General features: G+C 36.3%; 1 protein-coding gene across 5 annotated transcripts in view; it reads right to left on the bottom strand.

The window, feature by feature from the left end:
• Nucleotides 1-247: 247 nt before the first annotated feature.
• The window catches only part of LNPK (lunapark, ER junction formation factor), a 39,084-nt gene continuing 12,649 nt past the window's right edge, over nucleotides 248-26,682 (bottom strand). For all 5 annotated transcript variants that reach the window (XM_042822109.1, XM_042822113.1, XM_042822112.1 and 2 more), the window contains exons 6-13: nucleotides 26,376-26,416; nucleotides 20,129-20,209; nucleotides 19,991-20,042; nucleotides 14,975-15,199; nucleotides 8,658-8,763; nucleotides 7,950-8,020; nucleotides 6,504-6,674; nucleotides 248-1,202 (exon numbers count right to left, since the gene is read on the bottom strand). In XM_042822109.1, the coding sequence (XP_042678043.1) occupies nucleotides 1,006-1,202; nucleotides 6,504-6,674; nucleotides 7,950-8,020; nucleotides 8,658-8,763; nucleotides 14,975-15,199; nucleotides 19,991-20,042; nucleotides 20,129-20,209; nucleotides 26,376-26,416 (944 nt within the window). In that variant the 3' untranslated portion in view covers nucleotides 248-1,005. The remainder of the gene's footprint in view (nucleotides 1,203-6,503; nucleotides 6,675-7,949; nucleotides 8,021-8,657; nucleotides 8,764-14,974; nucleotides 15,200-19,990; nucleotides 20,043-20,128; nucleotides 20,210-26,375; nucleotides 26,417-26,682) is intronic.

Below are 26,682 nucleotides of genomic sequence, written 5' to 3'. Positions count from 1 at the left end.
ATATATATATCCCCAAGCCTGAATTGACTTGAAAATTGATCTCATGTACCATAACTTTAAACCCTTGAAAAATTACAAAGTTAAACATAGACCCTTCTCTACAAAAATATGGGTTGACACTAGATCTTTAAGTCCCTTCAAACACAAACCACTCTTATTCTGTGATCTTTAACAGCTTTTCTAAACCCTCTGAAGCAGTCAATGGAACAACTGCATGGATACAACGTTCTAGGAACCACAATGCAAGTTTGCTGCTAGACATCTTTATTTTCCTTTAACAAAATACACAAAGGCACAAGATTCACTTATATCTTGTCATTATTTTACAGGTATAAATAGTGCTTCGTATTCAAGTACAATCAAGTGCAGAGACTTTCTATATTTTATGTAAACACAAAACAGAACTGTATGTATGCGCCTCTGGTTCATCTGCAATGCAAATACCAAAGGAGATACAATTTTTGAGTGTCATTTAATTGAATTCTATCAAAAAGTTAAACTGTGAATAACATCAACACTACTGTAATGACACTTTCCATATACTTAAGTCAAATGTCCGATGACACTTCAATTTGTAAACATCTGTATTTAAGATGTACTCAATTTACTTCAGTAGGGAAACATTAAAAGGTATCTAAGTTCACCAGACTAAATTCACTAGACCAAATCAGCTGTGGGCCAGTAGTTGTTCGTTAACGGCTAAAGAGATGCCAAGTTATGGGTCACCTTTAATAAAACTTAAAAGTTCAGTTTTTCAAATATGCATAGTGAACTACGTCTATGACTGTTAGACTTCAACCAACTATACATTCTGTGAGTTAACTTAAAGACATGCTTAATTTACAATATCCACTTTTACACAAAGCTTTGACGTACAGTGGCAGTTGAGGCAGTTTCAAGCTCAAGCGAGATTTTTAAGTTGTACCATTTAAAAAAGCTCACCTGAATAGTAACAACAGGCATGAACAAAGCTAAAAACTAGCTACAGAAGGCACTTGAAGTACTTTATTCTGCTTTCATTAAGGATTCCTCACTTTGTTCAGTTGAAATAGCAGAATCTGAAACAGAGTCTTCAGTTGTTGAAGCATTTTCTGCTGCTTCTTTTTCAGTTTCTTCAACAAGACTATCATTCAACTGCTCAGCACTTGGTGCTTTCTCATCCGTCTCATTTGACTCAGTGAGCTGAGCCACTTCTTCAGATTCTGTGGGAAAAAAAGAAATCCAATACCTATTTTCAGAAATAGCAAACAGCTAATATTTCTAAAGTGCATATGAAAATATTTTGCAAACATATATACAGGTTTCATTACATAAAGTTCTCAACTGCCAAAGGTAAAACTATCAAGAAAAAAGAAACTGCTGTGGAAAAGAGTTCAGACCCCACTGAAAATACTACATATTATTTGTGAACATTCATACTCAACAGAATCTTTCTGGGCTTGTTCATTTCATGTGAGAGATTGTTACAAGTAGACATTATGGTAATTCAGTTTCTTTATTCTTGGTAATGGAAGCAATACAAACTGTATAGCTTTTTCAAGCTGAACCTCCATACAAATACATTCTAAAAGATTCTACTTGGTGGAAACTACTTTAAACATAAGGAGCCAGGTCAGGTAATTAGAAAATTAGAAGAAAATAGAACAATCTAGTTCAACATCTGAGAACTGCCAATAAAAAACTGAATATTCTTGATCTTGCTACTTGTCTCACCTCTGCTTTTTTTCTTCAGTCTCAGATACTACAAATGAGTTTATGCCTTTTCTTGCTCCAGCCCCTCCACACTTAAGTTATGTTAGATCTTTACTGCAGCTGTTGAAGCTCGAGTGACAAAGAAAGTAGAGGATGGGAGGAAAAGAACTGCATGCCCTCAATTCTCCTACAGCATAACCCAACCATCACTTGTCTGCTCGCTCCTGCAGCCCTTAACTGAACAATGCTCAGCATTCTGCAGAACTGCCTTGTTTTCAACCTACCAAAAAATAGAGGCACTTTCCCTAAAGAAAACAGTCAGTTATTTTACTCGACTTTTTCTCTCACTGAATTTTAAAGAAACTTCGTGAAGCTGCTGAAACTCTCAGTTTGAAAAGGAAAACCTTACCTGGAAAGTTAGTACAATAATTAAAGGTCTGACAACGCTAAGGAACTAAAGAGCAGGTTCTTTAAACAGGAAGCCATAGCAGTCATACGAAATGGTACTGCTAACTCACTTATAAATATGATAAATCTTTATTGAATATACACAGTGATTCCATTTTAAATGCACTGATTAGTTGAATTTTAACTTCATACCGAGTGCCTTAAATTATTGTAGGAACAGTAGCTAAGAAAAAGCTCCTTAAGTAAACTTGAAGATGATCACAGAAAGGTAGCATTCTTGATGATTAATCACAAATCCCAGATTTAATTGAAGAATGCAGCTGTGCACAAGCAACAGCAAACAGCTCTACGATGTTTTAAGGCAAGTTTAAGAACTTTATGGTTGCAACTTTATAAAAGCCCTGGTTTTGGCTTCAGTAGTTCCCTCTTTCCTACCATCTCTGCTTAATGCTTACAGAGCACGTGTACTTCACACATAACGAGTTCATCTAACCCTCTTCTTAGAGGGTACTTCATTGTATAACCTGTGATAATCACAATATTGCATCACTACCACATTGAGTAGAAGATTTGAATAGTCATGCTACAGACAAAAACAATGGAATTTTGAAACTAAGAACTGTGAACAAGTCATTGAACTCCAGGTAAGCTGATCCAGGTCTGCCTCAAAATCACAGAACTCTAGCCATGTTAACCAGATAGCAGACAAAACACAGCAGGCAGAAATTCACATATTTTAAGTGACAAATTGGCTTACAAAGATATACCATATTCACACTGTCCTGTGAAAGCAAAGCATATTTAATAAAGAAGCAAGCCAAATCTCAAGCAGAATTTGGCCACTTATTATTAAAAAAAGCAAGTAAACAGACCATCTGACCAACTTACTCCTTAGTTTTATCTTCTACCAGTTCTAATCCTAATGTTTCTGCTCCATTTGAAATACCTGCCCAAAGCTAAGCTCTAATTTTGGTACAACTCAAGCATATGCTCAGAATAGAATTATTTTTTGAGAACAGTATCACTGTGAACGCTTCCATTGAAGTGCAAACCAAGTTTCGGCATCTGCCTTGTAAATAGAAATCTTCTCAAACATACTAACAGTTGCTATATGCCAAGAGCATTAAATAACTGTAGAATATTCAGACAGCCAGGGAACACCATGCAAACCTGGAGATCACAAGTTATCTTCATAAACTCCTGATGGCTACAATGAAATCTGAAGTTCAAAGGCATCTAACATCAGTAACAGATATTCACTACAAAATACTCATGCTGTCAAACTGCAATTTCAACATTCAAAACGTTGCTATATGATAAGTCTACGTCAAGAACAGAGCAGAAGCACCTAACACAGGGAAGGCAGAATTAACCACAAAGGTGAAAGTAATTCATGGTGTGTTTCTACCCCCAGTATAAGATCCAAACATGAATACTTTAAGATGTTCATAAGAGACCTGCCTTTGATAGGAAAAAACAAAAAAAATTGAGATCAATTCTTTTCTTAAGAACTCAAGTATTTGGTTTCATTCTGGTACTAAAATCTCCTAAGTTACACAGCTGAATAGCAAAACAATGTTTGTGCCAGTAATCGGCATCAGACTGACAGCTGATGACTTCATATTTCCAGAGGATTACAAAGGCCAAGGTTCAGTGCCAGTAGCACTCCACACAACCATTCTTCAGATCTCTTATCTATAGAAGTACCATGTAGCATGCTTCACTGTGCAAGCACACAGCAGAAAAAAGATTGAGCTTCATGCTCCATTCATTAGTAAAGTAGCTGATGGTAAAAAAAACATTTATAGCACTTCTGTATCTCATTAGTCTGCAGTTTCTTCAAGCTATATAGCTATGGTTTAAACAAATTGTACATAAGTGTTGGATATCCCTGTGTTGTCAATATTGTGGTGAGTTTGGTTTCTTGATGTTAACGTTTGTTCACATCACAAGCGAAGATATTCTATTCTTGCCATGACAGCATTTATATTACCACTGTGAACAAAAGGCTTCCCCAGAGCTATACCTTCACAACTCAAAATTACAATCAAGGAAGATGCTCATTTATTAATACAGCCCAACTGTCAGTAAGCAGAGTTATGCTTCAAATTAGGGTTCTGATGGAAAAAGTGATTTACTGAAAATGATATTTTCTCATTCGTAAGACATTACTTTGTGGCAGGACACAGGCAGTTATGCACAGCGACAGACAGGATAGCATATATTATATCAGCAAGACATGCTTCAGATATTAGTTAGGTTAAATATTAACGCATGCTCTATGCTGGCTGCTTACTAATTATCAAAACAGAATGGTTCATACTCTGTAGATGAAATATTCAGAAAAGATTCAGGCATTTAAACCACATAGAAACAAAAGTCAATGCACCAAGTTCTAATTTCTCCTCCAAAAGTTTCAGCATATACTTCTTAGCAGGAAAAGCTAAGTAGGGAATGACCCCCACAGTGGTTTAATTTTTGTTGGTTTTTTGTTGTTGTTGTTGTTTTAAGTTAAAGAAGCACACCAAAATATGAAGATCACAACCAGGTAAAAAAAAGTAATTTTCAGTGTTAAAAGGTAAATCAAAAATATCACTTCTACAAAAAAAGAAAGCCATTTTTACTTGAAAATTCTACTTTCAGAAAAAAGAAGTATTTCACAGAATTTTCACTCCCACATTTCAACTGCCTAATGAAAAACCCACACTAATTCTTAAAGCTTTTTTTTTTTTTAACAACATCTATAAACTGACTCAACAGCTCAGACCCATTAAAAGTATAGTTTGATAAACATTACTTCAAAGATAATACTAGCTTAATTAGCACACCCTCTCTCAAAAGCTCTAAAAGGCTGCAGCTGAACATTATTCAGATGTCCTCAAGGCACATATCTCCAAGAAGCAGGAGCTTCTCCATTTGATTCATACAGAAAAAGAAAGCCTGAGTTTTGAAGGCACCATTAACAACCACTATCTTTTCTACAACAATCTTCTGCCTTTAAAAGTAGCCACGAATTTATCAGTCCATCCACTATTCACTGAAAAGATCAGATAATTAGAGGGCAGAGGTGAAATTTGCATGGTTTGGCTTCACACATGATTTAGTTCTTGTTTCAATGCTATTATCATAAAAGTACATTTAAGTAGTCAAGTACACTTATCTTTGCTGCCATTCGACCATAGTTCTCCATCTCCTCAGTTGTGTGAATAAAACTGTTAGACAGCTATATCTACATACATAAAGCAGATTGTAAACTGTGGCACGCTGGCAAACACAAGGGGAGAGAAATAAAATATGCTGTCTTAATAAATACTTGAATGTGGAGCTTCTCAATCTATGTCAGAAGGAATTTCTTCCCTCCTGTATGTTGCTCCACGATACATCATCCTTTCAGGTGAGCCAATAACTGGCTGGGGAACTACACTGAAACTAGCTGAGGAAAGCTGCCCTGTCACAAGCATTGCTTTGACAGGAAAAGAAGTCAAGCAAGTTTTCCCTGCAATGCACCTTTCATCAGACTGCACCCACAGAGATGATAAGCCTTCCCTACCAGTCTTAATCAGCATTCCCATGCCATTTTGTACTTAGTGTTAAAGAGTAAACAAGTATTCTGTCACAATCTGACAGTTACAATCTGATGAACTTCCAGTCTGAATATCAGGTCTGTACCATCTCATAACTTTTTCCAACATACTCCCTGATTTGAACCAATGCAAAATGCAAGTAGAGAGATTCTTTAGTTCTGAATTATAATTTCCAAAGTCTTTTAAAACACTGCATCTTCCTGTTGGCTGTACACCAGATGCCTACTGTATCTGCAGACTATAAAATGTCTCAAAAGGAACTATGTTAAATTAAAATTGACAATTTGTCTTTGAACTCCTTGATTTTAAACAAGGAGGTTTTTACTAGATTTTCCTGCCCTGAGGAAAACAGCAAAAGGAACAAAGGCAGTAATTCCAATGCAACTTAATCAAATGACCTGCTGAACACAGTTGAAGTTAACCACTTCGAGATGTATTCCCTCCTTAATTTATTTACAGTGCTGTTTTCCATGTGTTTATCAGTAACAACAGTATAAATAATTTTGCTGTGATATCATTTGTGCTGAACATACTGCATGATATCAAGAAACTTTGGAGTTTGGGACAAAAAACAGCAGCATCAACAAGTTAAGCTAGAAGCAGGAACAAAAAGATTGGAAAAATTATAGACTGTACCTACTTGTGAAGCTATTTCTATAGAAAAAAAGTCACCCAGGTAGAGAAATCCCAACGTACAGTAAAGACAAACATACAGACTTCATATCAATAACAGTTGGCACATTCAATAGCTGCATGCATGGGAAATGGCAATTTCACTGGGCATTAAATAAGAGCAGACTTGGCGAGGTGAGCACGTACCTGCTGTCTGCCGATTCCCCTGCGGTTCTCTCTCTCTTGATTCTGGACGCTCTGTTTCCGACTGCAATTCTGGAAGTTGCTTTTTTTCAAAATTGAAGTCTGGTAGCCGTGGAGCCCGAGGTCTCGTTTTTCTTGCAGGATTCAGGAAAAAGCAGTAGGCACACCTAAATGCTGCACAAAAGCACATCCAGTAATTAGCCTCACTGACCGATTTCACCGTTTCACCCTACCCCCGCACAATATCTTGACTGTCCAAAATACTATAAAGACAATTAAATGACTACCAACACCTAAGCATATTCCCATCAAATTTCTACAAGTGTTCTATTTAGCTTTTTTTCCTTCCCTTCAGCACACATTTACTTATTAAATACCTGTTTGCTTTCAGCTCTGCTGCACTTCAGTATGGATATTTTTGCCCATAATTGTGAAATATTAGACGACAAAAAAAATAATGCAAATCAGTACCGTGAATTGTTGTCACATGCTGTTCTATTCTTTCCTACAGAAGACCTAAGCTGGCAGATTACCTTCTTATTAAGATGTCACTGTGCTTGTTTTTCAAGTAAAAGGATGCCATGTACTCTAACACATTTCCTCACTATTTGCTCTTAGAGGAGCATTCAGCTCCAGTGATGCTTAGTTAAGAAAAGGCAATTTTCTTCCAAAATACTGTATACCACATAACACATTTTATACAGTTAAACACATATTTTCACCAAGACACAAGTGGGGGGAAATGGTCATCTCTTGCACACCAGAGCTGTGAATACACTTGAGCAAGGAATGACATATAGACTAAATATATTCAGACTCAGAGGAAACTTTCATCTCATTCTTTTAAAATGATATATATTTTCTCACAAAATTAAGAGAAACAAGATTAAATAGACTTATCTAGCATTTCCTCATTTTTCAAACATCAAGCCTACACTTGTGGTAGAAAGAAGGCAAAATAAAACATCTGTGTTCAATAACGAGCCGTGTCTGTCTTAAGTTATTGTCAGCCATAAATTCACATATAGCCTCCCAGGGCTTGTTCCCAGTCCTTTTCCAATATCTCCCCAAGACCTTCTTGCCAAAGCAAAATTTTAAGTTCTGGTTAAAAAGGAATACTTTAGTGTCAGATCGTTTCTGAACATAAAACCCTTCTGAGAACCGTTCAAAGCAATTTTCAGGGATGCATTGGAGGAGGTTTGTTTCTACTGAGTAGTTTTTTGGCACAGAATCCCTGTCCTGGAAGTTGCAGTAAAGTACTTCTTCAAATCTTAAAGTGAATCTTTAGATACAAAGAAGCAAGTTACCATAAAACTGTTCCTGTGTGAACTGGCATTTCACAGTGTCAGTTGAGTATTTTGCCACAGTCAAAATGAAGCATCACACATGCCTGTTATGAAACAAGCCAGCTATTACAGTCTACTGTACAGTCTACAGATGAGTTCTTACCTATATATTCAAACTCCTCCTTCAGAGCCATACCATTGTGAGAACAACACTGCTGACATATAAGGGCATACCTAGAAAACATTAATACTTAATTTTGTACCTTTAAGTAATAAGGCACTGAAGCAGGAGAAACATTTTACTTTAAACACCAATAGCTTAGATATTTACTCTAAAAAATTAATTTGCACAGTGAAATTGATACTAAAGGCCAACTAAATCTGTATACTTAATTTTTCAAGTTGGTTTAGAAACAGCTACAATTTAGAGTTCATAGTTGAATAGACTTTTAATACTAGTATTTTCAGAAAATAACATCAAAACCATTTAAATATTTGTACCACATTAGTGACCACAGCTAATATGGGAGTTCAGATATGTCTGGACAGTTCTGAAGGCAAAGCATTTATAATAGTAATAAAGTTGAAGTGAAAAGATAAATAAATGGTTGGGTTTCTTGAACAATTTATTCACCTACTTGAGTATCAAGGTTTATTACTTCTATATCATGGCTAATACCATTCAAAGTAGTTACCATTTTCCCTACAGACATCATGAAGCACTAAGCAGCAGCCATTTCATTTTAAAAATGTGCAATACTTACAGTCTTGACCCTTCTGATTATTTTTTTTTTATTTTTTTTTTTTAAATAAAAAAAGGGTTAAGTTCCCTAACTCAACTGTTTGCATTCTCCCTTAAGCAATGTCTTACCTGTTCTGAGGACCATCACCAACCAAATATTCAATAACTCTATCCATAACTCCTCTCTCTCGAGGAAGAATAGGTCTTGCTAAAGGAGGGCCTGGAGGATGAAGACCTAGGAAGACATGAAAAGTATCAAATGGATTTTCAACTAAGTTGTATATAATCCATCACATGTGCATGCTAGTGCCATTAAAATCCCACCTACTCAATATAAAATGTATATTCCTTCATTTACTAGGAAAGCTTTAATTTTTTTCTCAACCCACAACAGTTGAAAGTTCACCTTCTCCTTCAGCTTACATTAACTCATTTTACTTTTACACATTGTTAAATTTATTTCTAGAAAACAATGTATCAATAGTAGTTAATGACGACTGAGAATTATAGACTTTTTAAGAAAAGTGCTGCTCCTTTTTGAGTTTTCTTAACACACTTTCAAATCTGCATATGTAGTTTTCCAAGTTCATGCCAACAAATCTGGGGGGGGAGGGGGAAAATCAATCCAACAGCAAAAGAATAAGTAAGGACACTACCAAAGAAGCACCCATTGGCTTCTGCAGTCCCTAGGCAGGAACTGAACTAACTGAAAATATGTACCGCATGTATTCAGTCTACACATTAAACATACCCAGACATCTGATACTTTGGTAATCTAATATTTGTTGGAAAGCTGGATATTTTCAGACCTGTGCTTAGTCAAAGTAGTCAGAAGATCAGTGATATGAAATATTTCTGTATGTGCCTGATTACTACCAAAATAGAACTCCTTTCAAAAACAAGTAACAACATTCAGTGCTACCACCTTCATCTCTGTTCACATACAGCAATTACAGCACAGCAATGGCACACACTTGTTTTCCAACAAATTTTGAAACCCTCTGGTCTGCTTCAACACCATCACAAACTACCAATTTCCATATGTCACTTACATTCACACTTCTATCTCCCCTTCTAGTCTTGACACAGAAGAAGTTAGACATAGTGAACAGATACAATAAAAACTGACCACTCAAATAGCAAGCATTTCAAATCAAGGACACTCCTGGCCAAAAGCCATTTTATACACACAAGATAAGTTACAGTACATTCAAAAATTTAACACATTTATCAGATTATACGGCAACATATACTGCCTTCCACTTCTCTGTTAATTAATAGTAACTATTTTAAAGGAAATACTGCTTTTAATCCACAGTAATTCTATGCAACAAGATGTATGCCTCCCAGAACTGGCATATCACATTGTTATACCTGCAGGCTACAGACAATGCTTCAGTTTGAAAAACTGCTTGATCAATTAGTTTTAGTTAAATCTCTTAATTGTGTGTCCAATCACTAGCCAACATCCACATCAGGTTAATTTCAAATAAGTGCTACCAACTGAAAACATCTGATTTCTCATCTTAAAGGACAGAACCTTAGAACACATCCTTCTGAGACCACTTTTACTACTCAAGATTAACTTTATATCCCAACCCTTCAGATTCTTTTTAAAGGTTACATTAACTGCAGTCTGCTCTACAGCTCGAACACTTTGCACTGTTGTGAGAATACACACTTCCTCCAAAGTCCTGCCTTCTGAATTCTGACCTGAAATGACTCTTTACGTGAGCAAGGATTCTGCATATTATTCAGTCCAGAATTCATCCACATTAATGATAAGAAGAGGTTCCTTCCAGGATCTCACACAATTAACTGAGACAAAGACCATGCTACACGCACTAACCCAAGAGACTAATACCTATACTTGAAAGCTCATTCAGCAGTTGAAAAAGCTACTACAGCATCTGAAATCATATTTGGCAGCTCATTAACTAAACGTCTAACACATCACAGAGGAAAAAATACTTACAGCTGAACAATGCTATAGCCTCGTGGGTCAACATACAGCATTAGTTCCAGACAACTTGTCCTGTTGCTATGATTTTGCTCAATGCCAAGGAGAAAGAAATGAATGTGGGGTAATCTGAAGCCATGCAAAACTGAGTATATTTAATCCTTAGGAGTAAAATTCTCGAAGCCTAAAAAGCAACTCCTATTCTCTCAGGGAAGAGTTCTGGCTTGTAACTATTCAATATATCCAATAAAAACACTTATATAAAACACATAGCTTAGAAGGGCTTTCAGTGACCACACATTCAGCTTTTGATTCTCTATTCCAGTATTTTTCTTGGAAATGTGTTTCATAGATTGGATTAGTTGAACTAATTCAGAAGGACATTTAATTGAAAGACACTACAAGGAAAAAAGAAAAAAAAAAAAAGAGCAGACTTCAAGCTTCACGGAAGATAAATTTATCTTTTCTGTAGCCCTTTTATGCATGCCCTAGCTGCCCCTAGCTGAAGTCATTCCTTCCAGTAACTTTGAGGAGATTCCTTCATAAGCACCCACAGAGAAGCAACATGTACGCTATGGGTATACAGAGGCAAAGACAACACAGCAGCTCTTGCCACTTAATAAGCTGATCTAAGATGGGCATTCTGCTTAAACAGCATTAAATGTAACCGACAGCAATTCTCTCTCAAGCCTTTTATCTTTTAACCTCACAGATGCAAGCGAAGGGAAGATTCACAGCCAAAATGCACTACAATCAGTTGTAAACCTGAAGTTCAATAGTAATATATCTACATCTCCTAAGGTGTAAAAAAAAAAAAAAAAAAAAAAAAAAAAACACTGTTTCACAAAGTAGGTCTCAAACATTTGGAGCTATGTCCTCTCACAGTCCTACACTGAGAGTGAGATTAATCTCGTTATTAAGGGTACTTTTTCTAAAAGAAAATGCTTCTCATCAATTCTTGAAAACTGACCTAGATGGTTTGTCCTGATCTACACATAAACAGTAAGATTTGATCAGAACATATCGCAATTTACATGTCTCCAATAAGCACATAGTTTCATTCTTAACATATCGAGCTTTTTGTTTGTTTGTTTTTTGTTTTGTTTTTAAAATCATCCTCCTTTTCACAAAAGAACTGAAATCAGGCGACATAAATCAGCATTCTCAAGATATTCCTGTATTCTGCAAACAAGTAGTACTTAAAACAAAGAAAAACCTCAAAGCAGTTACCAGAAGAAATTCACTACAATGTTAACTAGGCAGAACCCTACATTTTACAGATTTTTTTCCAAAGGCTGGCCAGAGAAAACTTCAAGTGAAACTTGAATTTCCTAAGGCTTCACAAAAAAAAAAGAAAAAGAAAAAACTCAGTGCTTCCATTAAAAAAAAAAAAAAAAAAAGCGAATGGTCAATGTTTAACATATGAGTGCAACGGCAAAGATTTGGAAGACTGATATAATCTGCAATAAAATTGAAACTACCATTTTTTTTTCCTCAATATCTGGTTAGTATTCAAACACTGATTAATATCCAAAAGACCAAATTTTTATATGCCTCATATATCATAACAAAGTTTCCAGTAGTTAAAAAAGGTAAAATTTAAGTAAAACAACCTAGCATTACAACATGCTCCAAGGAAAACTTCAATTACCTGACTACTAATAACTCAAACCAACCATCTTAGTTCTCATGCTGTTATGGACACCAGTAATTAATATGAACATCAAAAGCAATCATTGTAGAAAGACTGGTCATTTTTGCAAAGCTTGGCAAACTCTCAACTACCTGCTGGTTATTAATTTTCAAACATATGGGAGCTCCGTGGTAATACACGTTAAATTGATTCTCCTCTACAAAATATAGTATAATGAAAATGAATTATTAATCTTCTCTACTTTAGAGATAATTAAGGCTATTCACATTTGTTGCAAGCCATGCATAAACTTACAGGCAATGATATTACTCTTACAGATAGTGAATTTACATCCCACTACAGCTGCATGACTAAGATTTTATATGCTTGAAAGGTTTGGGAAAACTCAAGAGAAAACAAGGCTTCCACACTGACACTGACAGTTACAGCATACAACAGAACACTGCTGCAACAGACTAACGTTTAAGTAGAAAAAACGCACATGCATACAAAGCACTGTCAAAGTCACATTAAATATTTTAATTAACAGTCTTGGCAACTGTCCTTTTAAACAAGCTAATTTTTCTTCCTCCTCTAAATCCTTTCTGCAAGTAAGGGCTAAAATTCACCCAGCTTATTCATTGTACCCAATGATGTCTTTTTTCCCAATAAGAAAACTTGCAGACTGCTGATACTTGATTACAAAGCCAGCATCTTAACCAAGAAGGAACATGTGATTTTAAGCTCATTAAAGAATTTCCAACAAGCAGGTTTCAGTAAACACTTTTTGAACCCAAATGACCACTTCCTTGGTGTGTGAAGCTAATTTACAGTACTTCAAGATAATCAAGTATTAATATCTTGCCATTATAGTTCACTTCAGGGATAAAAACAAATTTAGCAGTTTCATAATAAAGGTAAACAATTACTAAGCAGTAACAAGGCTTAACAAAGCGCAGTAAACAGATCGCTACTCATGAACACTGCACCAAATTACAGTGGTGCTGAAAAGAATCTTGGCAAGTTGCATCCCCATGACCACTTGAGGAACTTTAACATCCACAAGAATACGAGTCCTGATGAGACACATCCCAGAATTTAAGGAAATTAGCTGATGTAGTCACCACGCCACCTTCAATGACGTGGATGGCGTGCCATACAGAGGCATCTAGATAGGCTTAAGCAGTGGGCCCAGGTGAACCTCATGAGGTTCAACAAATCCAAGTGCAAGGTCTTACACCTGGGCCGAGGCAACCCTCACTACAAATACAAGCTCAGGGACAAAAGGTTTGAGTGCAGCCCTACCAAAAAAGACCTGAGGGTAGTGATGGATGGGAAGCTGGACGTAAGCCAACAATGTGCCCTCGCAGCCCAGAAAGCCAGTTGTACCCTGGGCTGCATCAAAAGAAGTGCAGCCAGCAGGTCATGAGGGCTGATTCTACCCCTCTACTCTGCACTGGTGAGGCTTTACCTGGAGTACTACAGCCAGATGTGAATTCCTCAGTACAGAAGAGACATAGACATGTTGCAGCACATCCAGAAGTGGGCCACAAAAATAATCTATAGAATGGAACACCTTTCCTACAAGGACAGGCTGAAAGGGCTGGGACTATTCAGCCTGGAGAACAGAAGGCTCCAACATGACCTGAGGAAGACCTTTCAATATCTGAAGGGGAGCTACAGGAAAGAAGGGGACAGACTCTCCAGAAGGATCTGTGGTGACACAAGGGGAAATGGTTTCAAAGAGGGTAGATTTAGAGTGGATATATGGAAAAAGCCTTCTTCCAGTGAGGGTGGTGAGGCACTGGAACAGGTCACCTAGAGATTCAGTGGATGCCCCATTCCTGCAAACTTTTAAGGTGAGGCCAGATCAGGCCCTGGGCAACCTGACGTAGCTGTGGTGTCCCTGTTCCACTGCAAGGGAGTTGGGCTAGGTGGCTTTTAAAGGTCCCTCCCAACTCTAAGGAATCTATATTTTTGAGATTGTGATCTCCTCCACTGTCTTGAGATCCAACTTGCCAAACATTCTGCAACAAATGTCTGCAACAATTTACAAAAAACAGACCCTGGATCTGACCCCTACTGATTCACCTTCAATGAGCAGAACAAAACCTCTCCTTCTCTCAAAATCTCCCAAATTTTAGCATCCCTCCCTAAACCAAATGGCACATGCTCAATTCAATTAAGTTCATTCCTTCACAACAGGAAACCAGAAACAAAAGGAAAAATACTTCCAGAATATGAAACCAAGTTTTAAGGAGCATTCATTTCTACAGGATTTTGACCTGCTGGTAAACTTTTGACTATTGCACCAAACTAACGTGCAATTTTAGAAAAAAATCCAGATACAACACAGACAATTCTTCTAGCATATTTGGTATTTCATACTTTAAATCTATGAATATAGATTGCCTGAGTATACCTGCTGAAGTAAAAATTTAAATAAATGTCAAGATGCATGTTAAAAAAATATGTGCAGGGTTTAGTCAGAAACATGAATGTGTTCAGAAACTGTTCTCCTCTATATCTGATTTATACAACTGTAGAGTTCTTCTAAACTAAGAACATAAAAAGGTATGCTATATTGTTGACTACAGAACACTGCAAAGTTTTATTGCCATTTAAACAAAGAAGCCATAACAGTTAAATGAGCTCAGGCAATAGGTTTCAGCATCAAGAGGTGCCAGCTGTAAAGAGTTATAGCTAATTGAATATGGAACTCCTGCTTAATCAGATAACTGCTCTGCAATTTCCAAATGAAATGCCATTTCCATACTGTCTGAAAATGGCCTATTTTATAGGTAACCAGAAAAAACAATATAAACTGTAAATAACAGTAAGCATTCTGTTTACCCATTCCAGGCACTGAAGTAGCTGGGGATCCAGGGCGTCTTGGTAGAATGTTTGACTGCAAGGGTGGCACAGCAGTTCTTTCTGGTTGTCCAGTAAGAGCAGATGCATCCCTCTGCTGATTAGGAGATGGTGTTGCCAAAACAAGTGATTTTGGAGAGCCTTGCTTAGGAGTAGCAGGTGTGGGTGTAGAAGCATTTCTTTGAGCTGCAGTCCTCTGACGAATTTCTGACAAGATATGCACATACTTATTTTAACATCTAACACTATAAGCAAAAAATAAGTACGTTAATATCACTAGCCTGCTATTTTAATCAGCCAGAAATAACCGAGTCAAATAAAACCAGAAAGGCCTATAACTAAAGATTGCCACTGAATGGTTGAGCATATCATAGAAACACAGCCTGTACAGAATGCTATGTTTTTAATAGTAACGATCATTAACTGTGTACTTGGGGTAAAAGACTTCCAGAAGAAAATTAGCAGATGCTTACCTTATAATCTTGTACTCTAAAGCAGAAAGTTGGACAGATAAACAGATAAATTCCAACCAGAAAGCACAGATGGAACCTGTTATTTCTGTTTTACTCTATGATTTAAACACACTTCCAAGCATTTCATTTTCCATGGGAATAAAAACTATTCAGTCATTGCCTAAAATATCCAGGTTAAGTATCCAGTGCTATTAAGAAACTTTCAGATTGTATAAAATAAAAGTCTAGAATGACAACAAAATATTACACTGCTAATCTTAAATAGGTAATACAGTTCTGTTCCCTCTTTTCAATAAATGTACCAACAAGCCACATGTTTGGATTGTCACAAAGCAGGAAAAGACTCTACTACATCATTCACATACTTTTACTTTGATCTCAATCTGTGACCACTGAGTTACTATTATTTCTAAGAACATTTTTATATGTTTCTTCAGCTTCTCTTCCACCAAGACAAAGCTCTCATTAACAAAAAAAAGGAATATCATCCCAGTAATATATTATGGTTTAGATATTTTAATCGAGTCATGACATTTTGAAGTTCTATTACATTTATATACAAGTTTGTTCACCAAAGCAAGGTAGGATCAGTGACCAGGAATAGCAACCACTGAACTATTTCTCATCCTATCTATATCATGTTACCTCCAAAGAACATTCAATTTAATTATTTACAGTAGAGTATTTCGAAATTAACCCTCACTTCAGGACTCCAGACATTAACACTGTTAGAATATGATGGCTTAATCTTAAAACTGTACTCCCAAAATGGCTACACCAGACACTAACCAATAGCCTCCAAAACTAGTCCCCAGCACCCACAATATTTTGACTGAACTTGCTTATCTTTAAAAAATAAAATAAAGCATTTAACATTTGGCTTGGACGTTCAATTCAACTCCCTGAGTTTCAAGATTGGAGAGACTGCTGAGTTTCTGGCAGGCTGGAGTGTCAGCTCCCAGCAAGTTAGTAAACTCATTAGCAACTGGATGGCCAGGGGGAGATGGGTGTGCTGAAGTCTGAAGGAGCAACCTCTGTACCACACTAAGCTTTCGTATGTGCTATGGGGGGTGGTGAGCATGTAACATGAGCTTACACTAGCCAAGGAAGAGTTGCTATCACTGGAGCATCAGGTCAAACAAAAGTTCAGTTAGGTCAATTGCCAACACCTAGTGCTATGAAACTGCAACATGTAGGCTATGTTCTGGCCTACTAATCTGTGTGTGTGTGTGTGTGTGTGTGTGTGTGTGTGTGTGTGTGTGTGTATATATATATATAGCATTAGTGTACACCAAAAGGAAGAAAAATATCATCATCCACAGTCAGAAGACTGCAACCAGTCTTACTAAAAAAAAAAAAAAAAAAATTCTACCTAGCTCAGTTTCCTACTAAGCAGAACACATTATTAGCTTCCCCTTCTACGTTATCATGCACATTGCTGCATTAACTGACACTTCATCTTGCAGTTTAGATCACCCAACAAGTACGAAGATTCTGTATGCTTTGAAGTTGGTATTAGCAAGTACAATGTGTCCCCTCATTTAAACTGTTCTAGATCTGCATAACAGGATAAATTGGTGAGGTTGCAGAAATTCCTTAAAGGTCTCCTTGGTAACATGTTCCTACTTTTAAAACTAATCCTGTGTCAGAAATTGAATTTCAATTGAGAATTTATCTACGATAAACGTCTCACCAACACTGAGAGATTTTTGTGAGAGATTTTACTAGCAACATTTCAAATTAACCCGCACTAGAACAACTACTCTCTTCATTTACTCATTTGCAGCTTGTAAAATTCTGCCCAAAAAGTATAAATCATCTATAAATAATATATTGCATGTTAATTACGAACCTCTTGTAAACTTTCAGGTTTCCATAATGAAAGTCCCACGAGTTAATTGAAGAAAGTGTCCATTTTGTCTCTGTTCTAACAATATATAGCAACTGATGAAGTAGTTTGAATTAAGTTTTGCAGTTTTCAAAGGTTTCTTCACCTCCTTCCCCCCCCCCCCCCATAAATGAATACTTTCCATCTGTAAATTATCTGTAAGAAGACAGACGAGTAACTTGAAAATGGGCCTTTTATCCTTCAGGTGTGCTAAGTTCCCTCAATTCAGGTGCGTTGACCCCTCAGTTACTGGCACTGAACAATACTCATACATAAGCAGATAGATTAAAATGGCTATTCCCAACTGATGGTTCAGTATGATTTCTTGCAGGTTTATAGAGATATTGCTACTGGTGAGACAGCTGTATCTTTCACTTTTAAGAGCAAAGGTATTTTATTTCTCCTTCACTTCAAAACTTGATTTGTGTACACTGTTTTTAAAATATCTACAGCACAATGCCAGTCAAGACATAGTTCACAAACTTGTTGGCTTTAATGGCAAAGATGAACCAAGAATTTCTTTATCCTTGGTGTCTGTACCCAACCCACAACTTGCAACCATCTGTTATTGCACTGTTTTTAAATTCAGGTCATGCAGCGATCTCAATTACAGAGCACTGCTAACAGCTGTATCAGCACATTGAAGGGAACAGGTAACAACAGGATATTATTGTGTTTTTTTTTCCCCACTTACTTTATTTTCTTCATAAGGACAGAGTTCTGAACATTAACTCCACCCCTCAAAGCACTGAAAACATAAAAATCACACTTCAGTTTTCAAATTCCCCTCCTTCTGAATTTCCAGGATTTTCTAATAGCAAACATCGAGACTAACTGTAATTTTAAGAGATGAATTGTATTAATTAACAAGTGCATCAAAAAATCACAAAAACTTTGAAAAGAGCTAAGCAGCACACAATGAAGCTGCTGAATGATCAACGCAGGGTCTCATTTCTTCACTGTGATAAGTTCAAACTCTCAGAAATCACAGAAACATCAAGGTTGGGAAAGACCTACAAGATCATCCAGCCCAACCAACTACCTTTCACCAATAGTACTCACTAAACCACATCCCTCAACACAAAAATCCAAATGCTCCTTGAACACCCCCAGGGTCGGTGACTCCACCAACTCCCTGGGCAGCCATTCCAGCACTCGACCACTCTTTCAGAAAAGTACTATTTGATATAAATCTCCCCTGGCACAGCTTGAAGCCATTCCCTCTAGTTCTATCACCAGTGGTTTTCTGAGAGTTAACTACTATGCGAAGCTGAATGATAAAAATCTTTGAACTAAATAATTTGTTAGATGTGTGAGTTTCTATTTCAACTTGCAAGTTAACCATATACCAACTAACCTTCCACCAACTGCTGCGTACAACTTTAAGTCCAATCTGACTGGTCATTATCTATCCAGTGCTTAAGGTAACGAGTTCTGCTCCCTGATCAGCTTGCCTCCAAACTGAGACAAAAGAAGTCTAAGGAAGTATAGATGTTCACTTATCAGCTATTTTATGAATTTCAAATTACTAATTCTGCTGTATGTCATATACAGTAAGTTATACCATAACCACAATAAGGCACCATCTAGTAAGTTGTAGTAAGTTAAGTTAGGTTCTGTGCCATGCAGTGTATTTGTTTGGGGCAGATATTTAGCATGAAAAACAATAAGCTAACACTTTTGATATCTAAAAATTGAATTAATGAATTACTGCATATACAAAACAAGGACTACTGAGAAAACAGGTCTCCTCATTTCAGAAAATAAAGCCAAACAGCACAAATACAAGCGCTGTGCACCTACAAAAACAGTATTTCAAGAATGAAAAATGAAAGAAATACAGGCTTGTCTATCTCTCATCCAAGAATTATGTTAAAACTCTTAAGTTTTGTCTATGTTCCAGAGCAGCGTTTCTTCCATGGGAAATTACGTACATCAGATTCTGCAGTTTATTTTGAGTATGAACCCCCACAGGTCTGAGTTGGTTAAAACAGCAAAAAACTCTTTAGACTGTCTCAAAGCAAGTAAGCAAGCCACCTTCATTAACACTATACCGGGTGGCCTTTAGACTGAAAATGCTACAGTTAATAAGCATATTAACAATACTGTTAATAATACAATACAGCATGTTACACTCAACTTTAAGGAAAATCCAAGTATATTTTGTTTGTGACAAACTAGTGAAATTCATTTTTATTACCTAACACCACTTCTGCACTAGCTTTGAGAAATCAACCCATCTGCCATAGAAAAGTAATTTAAGTGCTGCATTATGAAATATCTGACTAAACAGATAATGTAGCATAACTGGAAAATTAAGTCAAGGAACACAGTATTAGATTTCACAGCCATTTAGTATTCATATGAAACAAGTATGTGACACAAGAACTTGATTTTAATGCATCACTGTGTAATGTTGATGCTAACATTGCCTAGAAGAGCATCAGTATTTACTAACAGATCTACTCTATGAAAAAATAAGGAACATCCACAGGCATAGTATAATAAACAGTCTATTAACCCTAAATAAAGGTCAATCAATCTACAAATTTTATTACAGAGAGACTTCCAAAAGTGGAAACTGCGATGACAGATGAGCATCTCTGCTAAAGAGCAGCCATTTTACAGGGCTATTACCTTGTCCAGGTCTTGAGGTTGCAGATGTTCCAGCAGATGGCAGTTCAGCCTCCTGCCAATTAATTATAAATAACATTATCTGAATGTACAACTCCATGGTACCTTTTACATTAACTCACTATCAATAAAAATTCTTACCTTTGCATTTGATTCTGGATCAAACCTTTCAAGAATTAGTTTAGCAGTCTTGTATGTTTCCTTCTCCATCACTTCCTCAAGCTGGAAACAAAAGGGTCCACATATCAAAACAGAATTCTTTCAGCATTTTCTTCACACACCTATTCACAACCAACATACAGAAGTTACCAAATTGTGAAGCTCTACTCAATGAGTCATGTTCAGATGTAACTCACATAACATGTTCAGATAACTGCAGATTTGGTGCATACAATGGACATGTAATTTTCCTTCCAAAAGTTTAGCAACTCTAACGGGCTACTTGTATTTAACAGCTTTATTGCAAGGAAACACCAAATATTGCTAATTGTTTACATATAATGAGGAGAATAATTACATGCACCAACTTCAATAATGGAATGTGCAAAAATCTATCAGCCATCATTATTGGAAGTTATTAGACATGACAAGCACATGACAGGCAATTCCTTAGATTTATTTCCTCATAGCACTTAATGCTATTAATTTAAGGAAGGTCGTTAGCCAAGTGCTTTACAGAATAAAGTCTCTGTGCCAATTAACTGCTGTCAGCATCGATTTTAGATTATTTATTAGCAGAAGCAATTAGCTTGCTGCAAACGCTGTGAAAACTCACTAACTAGAGAACAGCCATGGAATTTGCTCAAATGACTTTAAAGGCTGGAACTCCATCTTTACAGCAATTCAAACTGCTTTTCAGAAGAAAAAAAAAGGGAACATGTTAAGAATTTAAATAAAAAAAATTTACTGAGAACTATGCATACTTCAGGGAGTGTAATTAAAGCACTTCATTATTACACCGTTTTATTTACAATGCACTCAAGTGGCTTTATAGCTAATACATGGGCTTAATTAAAAAAGTAATCACTAGTAAAGTATCATTTTAGTGGTTAACAGTCAACATCAGAAGTAGCTTAACTTTAAAACAGATAGCTAAAGTTATGACAAATAGCAAATATACATAGAAATTATAATGCATTTTACAGTATCTTAAGCAGACCTTTTCTCTTAGATATGCTGACTAATGGCCACGTTCAGCCAAAAGTAGTCGTTTGTTTGTTTGTTAAATTTGCTGTTGGCATAAGCTGTAAAACTGAGAAGGTCAGTGGTCAAAAAATTACATTCCCTCAAAGTCATTTATCACTGCTAAAATAATAAATGGTGCACATTAACATGACTTTTAGGCAAGTATTTCACTAGTGAGAAACTAGCATCTCAGCCTGTGTATACAGTCCTTGCATTGCTTTTACCATTAAAGAAACCTCAGAATCACAAATAGACCTCAGAAGATAAATAAATTCCACTCCATTTAACAGATACACAGTACCCATTTAACAGCTCTCTCCTACATGCACTACCAGAAGTTCAAGACAAGGAATACTACACAAGCTGCTAATTAAAGACTGTTGAAATAAAAAGGGAACGAATAGGGAAGTAAAAATAATAATAAATTTGCTAAATTTTTTATTTCTGCAGGGCTTTAAGTTAACCCACTAACTTAGAAATGCCACGCAGTACACACTAAGATCAGAATTAAGAGTCTAATAGCAAAAACAAAGCATTAATTTCTCATAAAAGTGCAAACCATTAGGCAATCCTTCACATGACCAGCTGATGTTAGCAAGGGAAAGTGGGGAAGCATTAACCATCAGTGTCAATATCTAGTCCCCAAACCAAAAGGAAGAGCCCCAAGTCACTTTACATAAATGACCGTAGAATGCATGCATTTGTCTTCATAGCAACACAGGAAAACGAGAAAACCTCAGACTAGATGACTTCTAGGTAAAGAAAGAACAGAATGCTCCACCATCACTTGACACTTTCCTGTCACAAGATTCAGATATCACAGTCATTCTCACGTTATCGAATTATGGGATAATTCAACAAGTTATTCTTCATATTTTGAAGTTTATACACAGCTATATTAATACAGCAAAGCTGAAACTGAATGAGAATTCATATCTGCAATCAAGCTTTTACAAATTTCTTGAAAACTCCTAAAAACAATTGAGATTTTTATAAATACATTCACCAATCCCATGGCTTCACTTCTAGAATATATTTTCCTGAAATCAGTTAAATGTATATTGGCTGACAATACAAAAAAAAAAAAAAGTAGTGAAGAGATCAAACTTTTGCAAATCAGTATAATTACTAGAAGCACATAATGGCTTGTGTGCATAAGCTTGGAATACTATAAGAATGCATGAAGAAGAAACTTGCTTCTGCACTACCACAAATCCATTTGTAAATACAAATCAAATGACTGACTTCTGGATCATTCACTACTTTGAAATGACCCCAGAAAAGCTTTGTGCTGAACAATGGCTCAAAAACACAACAAATTGCTCTACAGTTCCGCTCTTCTCCCTAATAACCTTCTCTGAGATTCAAATGTTTTCCCCCACAAAAACATTTTTCAACTCCTACCAAAACAAAATCCAGTTTATCAAGCTAAAATGCTGAGTAACCAGAATAACAAATGAATTCTCTAAAAAGGTTAATACCACCCTAATCATGGATTTCCGAACTAACTCACAGAATTAGTCACATCTTAATAAAGCACCATGGCTATACCACTTTCTCTCCTATGGATAACTGCATGGGTGGCTTGCTTTCCAAACGACAACTAAACAGAACTCTTGCAAAAACTACACCAGTTGCCTACACTGAAAAGTAATATGTGTAATGTATTTTAAGCATCTTGTCAGGGTGATTTAGCAAATAGAAATTTGAAGTATTAGCACAGTGCAAGCTACTTAATCACCACACTACCTCGTGAGTTCTTAAACTGAATTACTTGGTACGTCAAACCTCACTATGGAGAAGTATTTCTACACATTTGTGCGAGGCTGAAGATTAATTTTAACATACAGTATAAGATTTGCAAGCACATACAAAAGTAACTTTAAAATAGAAAATAAAGTAATTTAAGCCACAATAGTAACCGTTTCATATGAACACTGCAACACATTTACAAGAAACACCTTGGTTATTCATCAGTAGATTTAATTTTTAATCACACGTTGAGCTTCCTATTGTGAATTCGCAGGACTCTAACGTACATTGGGTAGGCACAGCCGGGCTCACGCAATGGTCAGTAATTACTATGCTATCTTAGCAACTCTGTCCTCAGGCTAAGAATTATCCCATCTTTAAGACCGCTACTCCAGGTAAAGTCTCTGTTAATTCCCACTTCTAGCAGCTTAACACATGTCCTGTGCCCTTGCTTTTAATCTGCTTAACCCTCTGAACTTGCTCATCTAAACACATTCAGGCTTAAGGGTTGACAACTTCATTAACCGATGAAGAACTAAGGCCAAAGAGACAGTCACAGTATCACAAACACAACCATAGTATCCCTTATAATCAATGATGGGAAAAGTTGCATCTTGAAGTACTGTCTTAATTATAGCTAACGCACTCAATTCTTACCCCCGTGACAGCGCCATAGAGAACCACAGCATGTTTGAGACCACTAAGGAAACAATACTCAACCCTGTGCAAAGTATTATACACACTGTGTACTTCGTCTCAACAGACAATATTAATGGATATTTCAAGATGAAAAATCTCAGATATTTCACCCACGTTACCATTCATGTGATTATGCTACTAAAGTCTGAAGTCTTGTGAGAAGAGCTGAAGGGCCCATTTGGCAGCTCACATGGCACAATCACCAGGGCTTTCCATCTAGTAGGTGAGGAGCTTATTCTGTTGTTGGCACCCTTTGGAACTCAAGGAGCATTACCAGGGAAAAGATAGACCACAGGCCAGAAAAGCTCAAGGGCTGTAACACTTCTCAAAAGGCCAACTGTCTTTAAAGTTTCTCCAGCACTCAGGCAGTTGAACTACAATAAAGTGAAAAACTATAGCTATTGCAGCATGCTCACAGTGCCTAGACAATCCACGTTACAAATAAACAGGAAGTACATAATTTACCCACTCACTATGTTAATATCTCAGTAACCATTTCTATCACCAAATACATTGGCTACTTAGAATCCAACAGGAAAAAACTATGATCTTGTTCTTCTCCATTCCCATTACTTCTCATTAATGCTTCTGGTTGGTTGGTTGTTTTTTTTCCCCTTGGTTTCATTGCTTGAACTACGAAGTAGGTATCACTACCGGTACTTGTTGATACAGATAGGACTAAGGAAATTAATACAAAACCAAAACTAAATCTAAATATTATCAAAATCACATTACTACATAATTGTTATAACTCAATTTTAAAATGCTTTGATCTAGAATACAAATTCTAGGTAATTACCTGCATCTGTTTTCAGCTCATTTCAACACAGTAGGATTCAAGCTTAATTAAATACCTTAAGCTATGACCAAACTTTGAAGAAAATCTTCAGAGTGAAAAATACCAACACCACACCAGATCAATAGGCTTCAGTAAGTCCTCTGCTTCCTTGCTAGGAATTAGGCACCCACAAGCTCAGGAGATAGTCACAGACTATATTGCCCTCAGACTGAAAAATAGTAGAGCTAAAGTTCTGCTTAGAAGTTTGTCTTCAACAAGTACAGGTTGGCACTTTTGCTGTTGTTTTGACTTTTTTTTTTTTTTTTAAACTTTTTTTTTACATTATATATTTTGCATATGCAAAGTCAGGACATTTACACCATGTTTCACTATAATTCCAAGCAAAGAAACCTCCCCATTTTTTTTCCTGACTTATCTACTTGATTTTGTCTCATCCAAAATAAAATAAAAAAGGCAAGGAATCCACACACAAGTTCAGCATGACTATTTTTTCAATAATATGATGATTCTGATAACAGAAAACCGTCTATTTAAATGAAATGAGAGATTTACACTCAAGACTCCAAAGGCTCTTGGGATCTGCATTGAGCTTCTCCAGAGATTTCCCTTCAAAACAACTCAGTAACTGTGTAAATTGGAAAGATTAACTAACTTCAGTTATTGTTTTAATAAAATAAGATTAAAACTATAGCTGTCATATTCATTTATTTCATTACTACAAAATTTAAGCTTCTCCAACTCTTTTCATCACCTCTTCAGCCAAAGGACACCTCCATTTAACAGATCCCTTAAAATAAAGATTAGCAGATATAAATTAGCAAATCCTCTTTACTAAAGGACAATGACAATCAGGTTACAGTTTTCCGTACCATTTTTATATTTACAATGTACTTACACAGCCCAGTGGAAGATCAGTGAATTCTGTTTGCCATGTGAAGGCCATATGATTTCAGACTCTTAACAGACACCTTTTTAGTAGTTTTGCTGCAGGTTTTCTGTTAATTTAGCTACTAGAGCAAGCAATCCAGAAGGCACAAGGTAAACACTTGGAAAAAATCATAAACATACTGCAACCTCAGGAGGATGTTTCATGGGTAGGGACTTCATTTGTGATTTCATCGGTGGCTGGTTGGAGGTTTTTGGGTTTTTGTTAAGTTTTGCCCTGAGAAACCTGAGATGAAGCCACAGTTTCCTTACAGAGCGACTAGCCAGAGATGAAACAGCTTTCGGTGTACAGTGCGAGTTATCCAAGACTCAGTAGGTTTTCGATCTAAAATTTGTTTCAAGATCAAGTGTTGATCCATCTGATACAAAGACCTGACATACACCAGTTTCATACAGTTAATTCATCCACACAGCTCACAAAAACAAGCTGGAGATAACCAATGGAACTGATACAAGACAGTATACATTTTCAAGAGGAAAAAAGATAATGGAATGAATACATGTATAAAAATAAGATGGAGGAGAATGAAAAATAAGCAAGGAAGCATTTGAGATACAAACAATCTGTTACTTGATGAAAAAGTGAATCCAGATGCAAGTCATTTTTGTTATTTATAAACAAAAAATTAAATGATGTGTCTATTAAAAATTCAGTTGGACTATGTTCTCGAGCCAGTATATCTACTGCTTTATAAACCTAAAGCAATAAGCAATTTAAAGAATACATTTTCATTTTTTGCTAAATCACTTAGCAGACCTAGCAACAAAAAACAAAACAGGAGGTTTAATTTAAACTACGAGAAGAGAATTTATTCTCATACACAAGCAGCCCGGTACTACTGTGTGGCAGGAGTACTAGAAAACATGAAAACAGAGCAACATTAATAGCTTCCCCCCTTCTCCTCTGCCTGTCTCTGCTTTTCATTTACGTATCTTCATCAAGCTGAGCTTGTAGAGACAAAAACATTTCAGTGGACCCCAACAACTGCTTTTTGAAGTTTTACTTACAATTTTTTTCTTTTGAGATTTTAAATCGTCCAGCGCATCATCTAAAAGAAAAACATCATACATCAGTTTCCACATATGAGAATGCCTGCACCCTCTGACCACTGAATTTGCCCTGTACGATCAAAGTTTACTGACCACAACAAAACCTGCTTCAGTTAAACTTGAAAAAAAAAAAAAAAAAAGAAAAGAAACTATCTTTAACCCTGAAACTGCTCATAAATTATAGCCCACTTATCATTTTACAGTTATAACTATTTAAAAAGTTTTATGTACCATTTCCTCATTAAGGGAACCAATTCTAGCTAGT

The sequence above is a fragment of the Centrocercus urophasianus genome, unplaced genomic scaffold (assembly GCF_019232065.1).
Source record: "Centrocercus urophasianus isolate 14NV4802_14NV808 unplaced genomic scaffold, USGS_Curo_1.0 seq_20, whole genome shotgun sequence".
Taxonomy (NCBI): Eukaryota; Metazoa; Chordata; class Aves; order Galliformes; family Phasianidae; genus Centrocercus; species Centrocercus urophasianus.
This window is presented reverse-complemented; position numbering and strand designations above follow the sequence as displayed.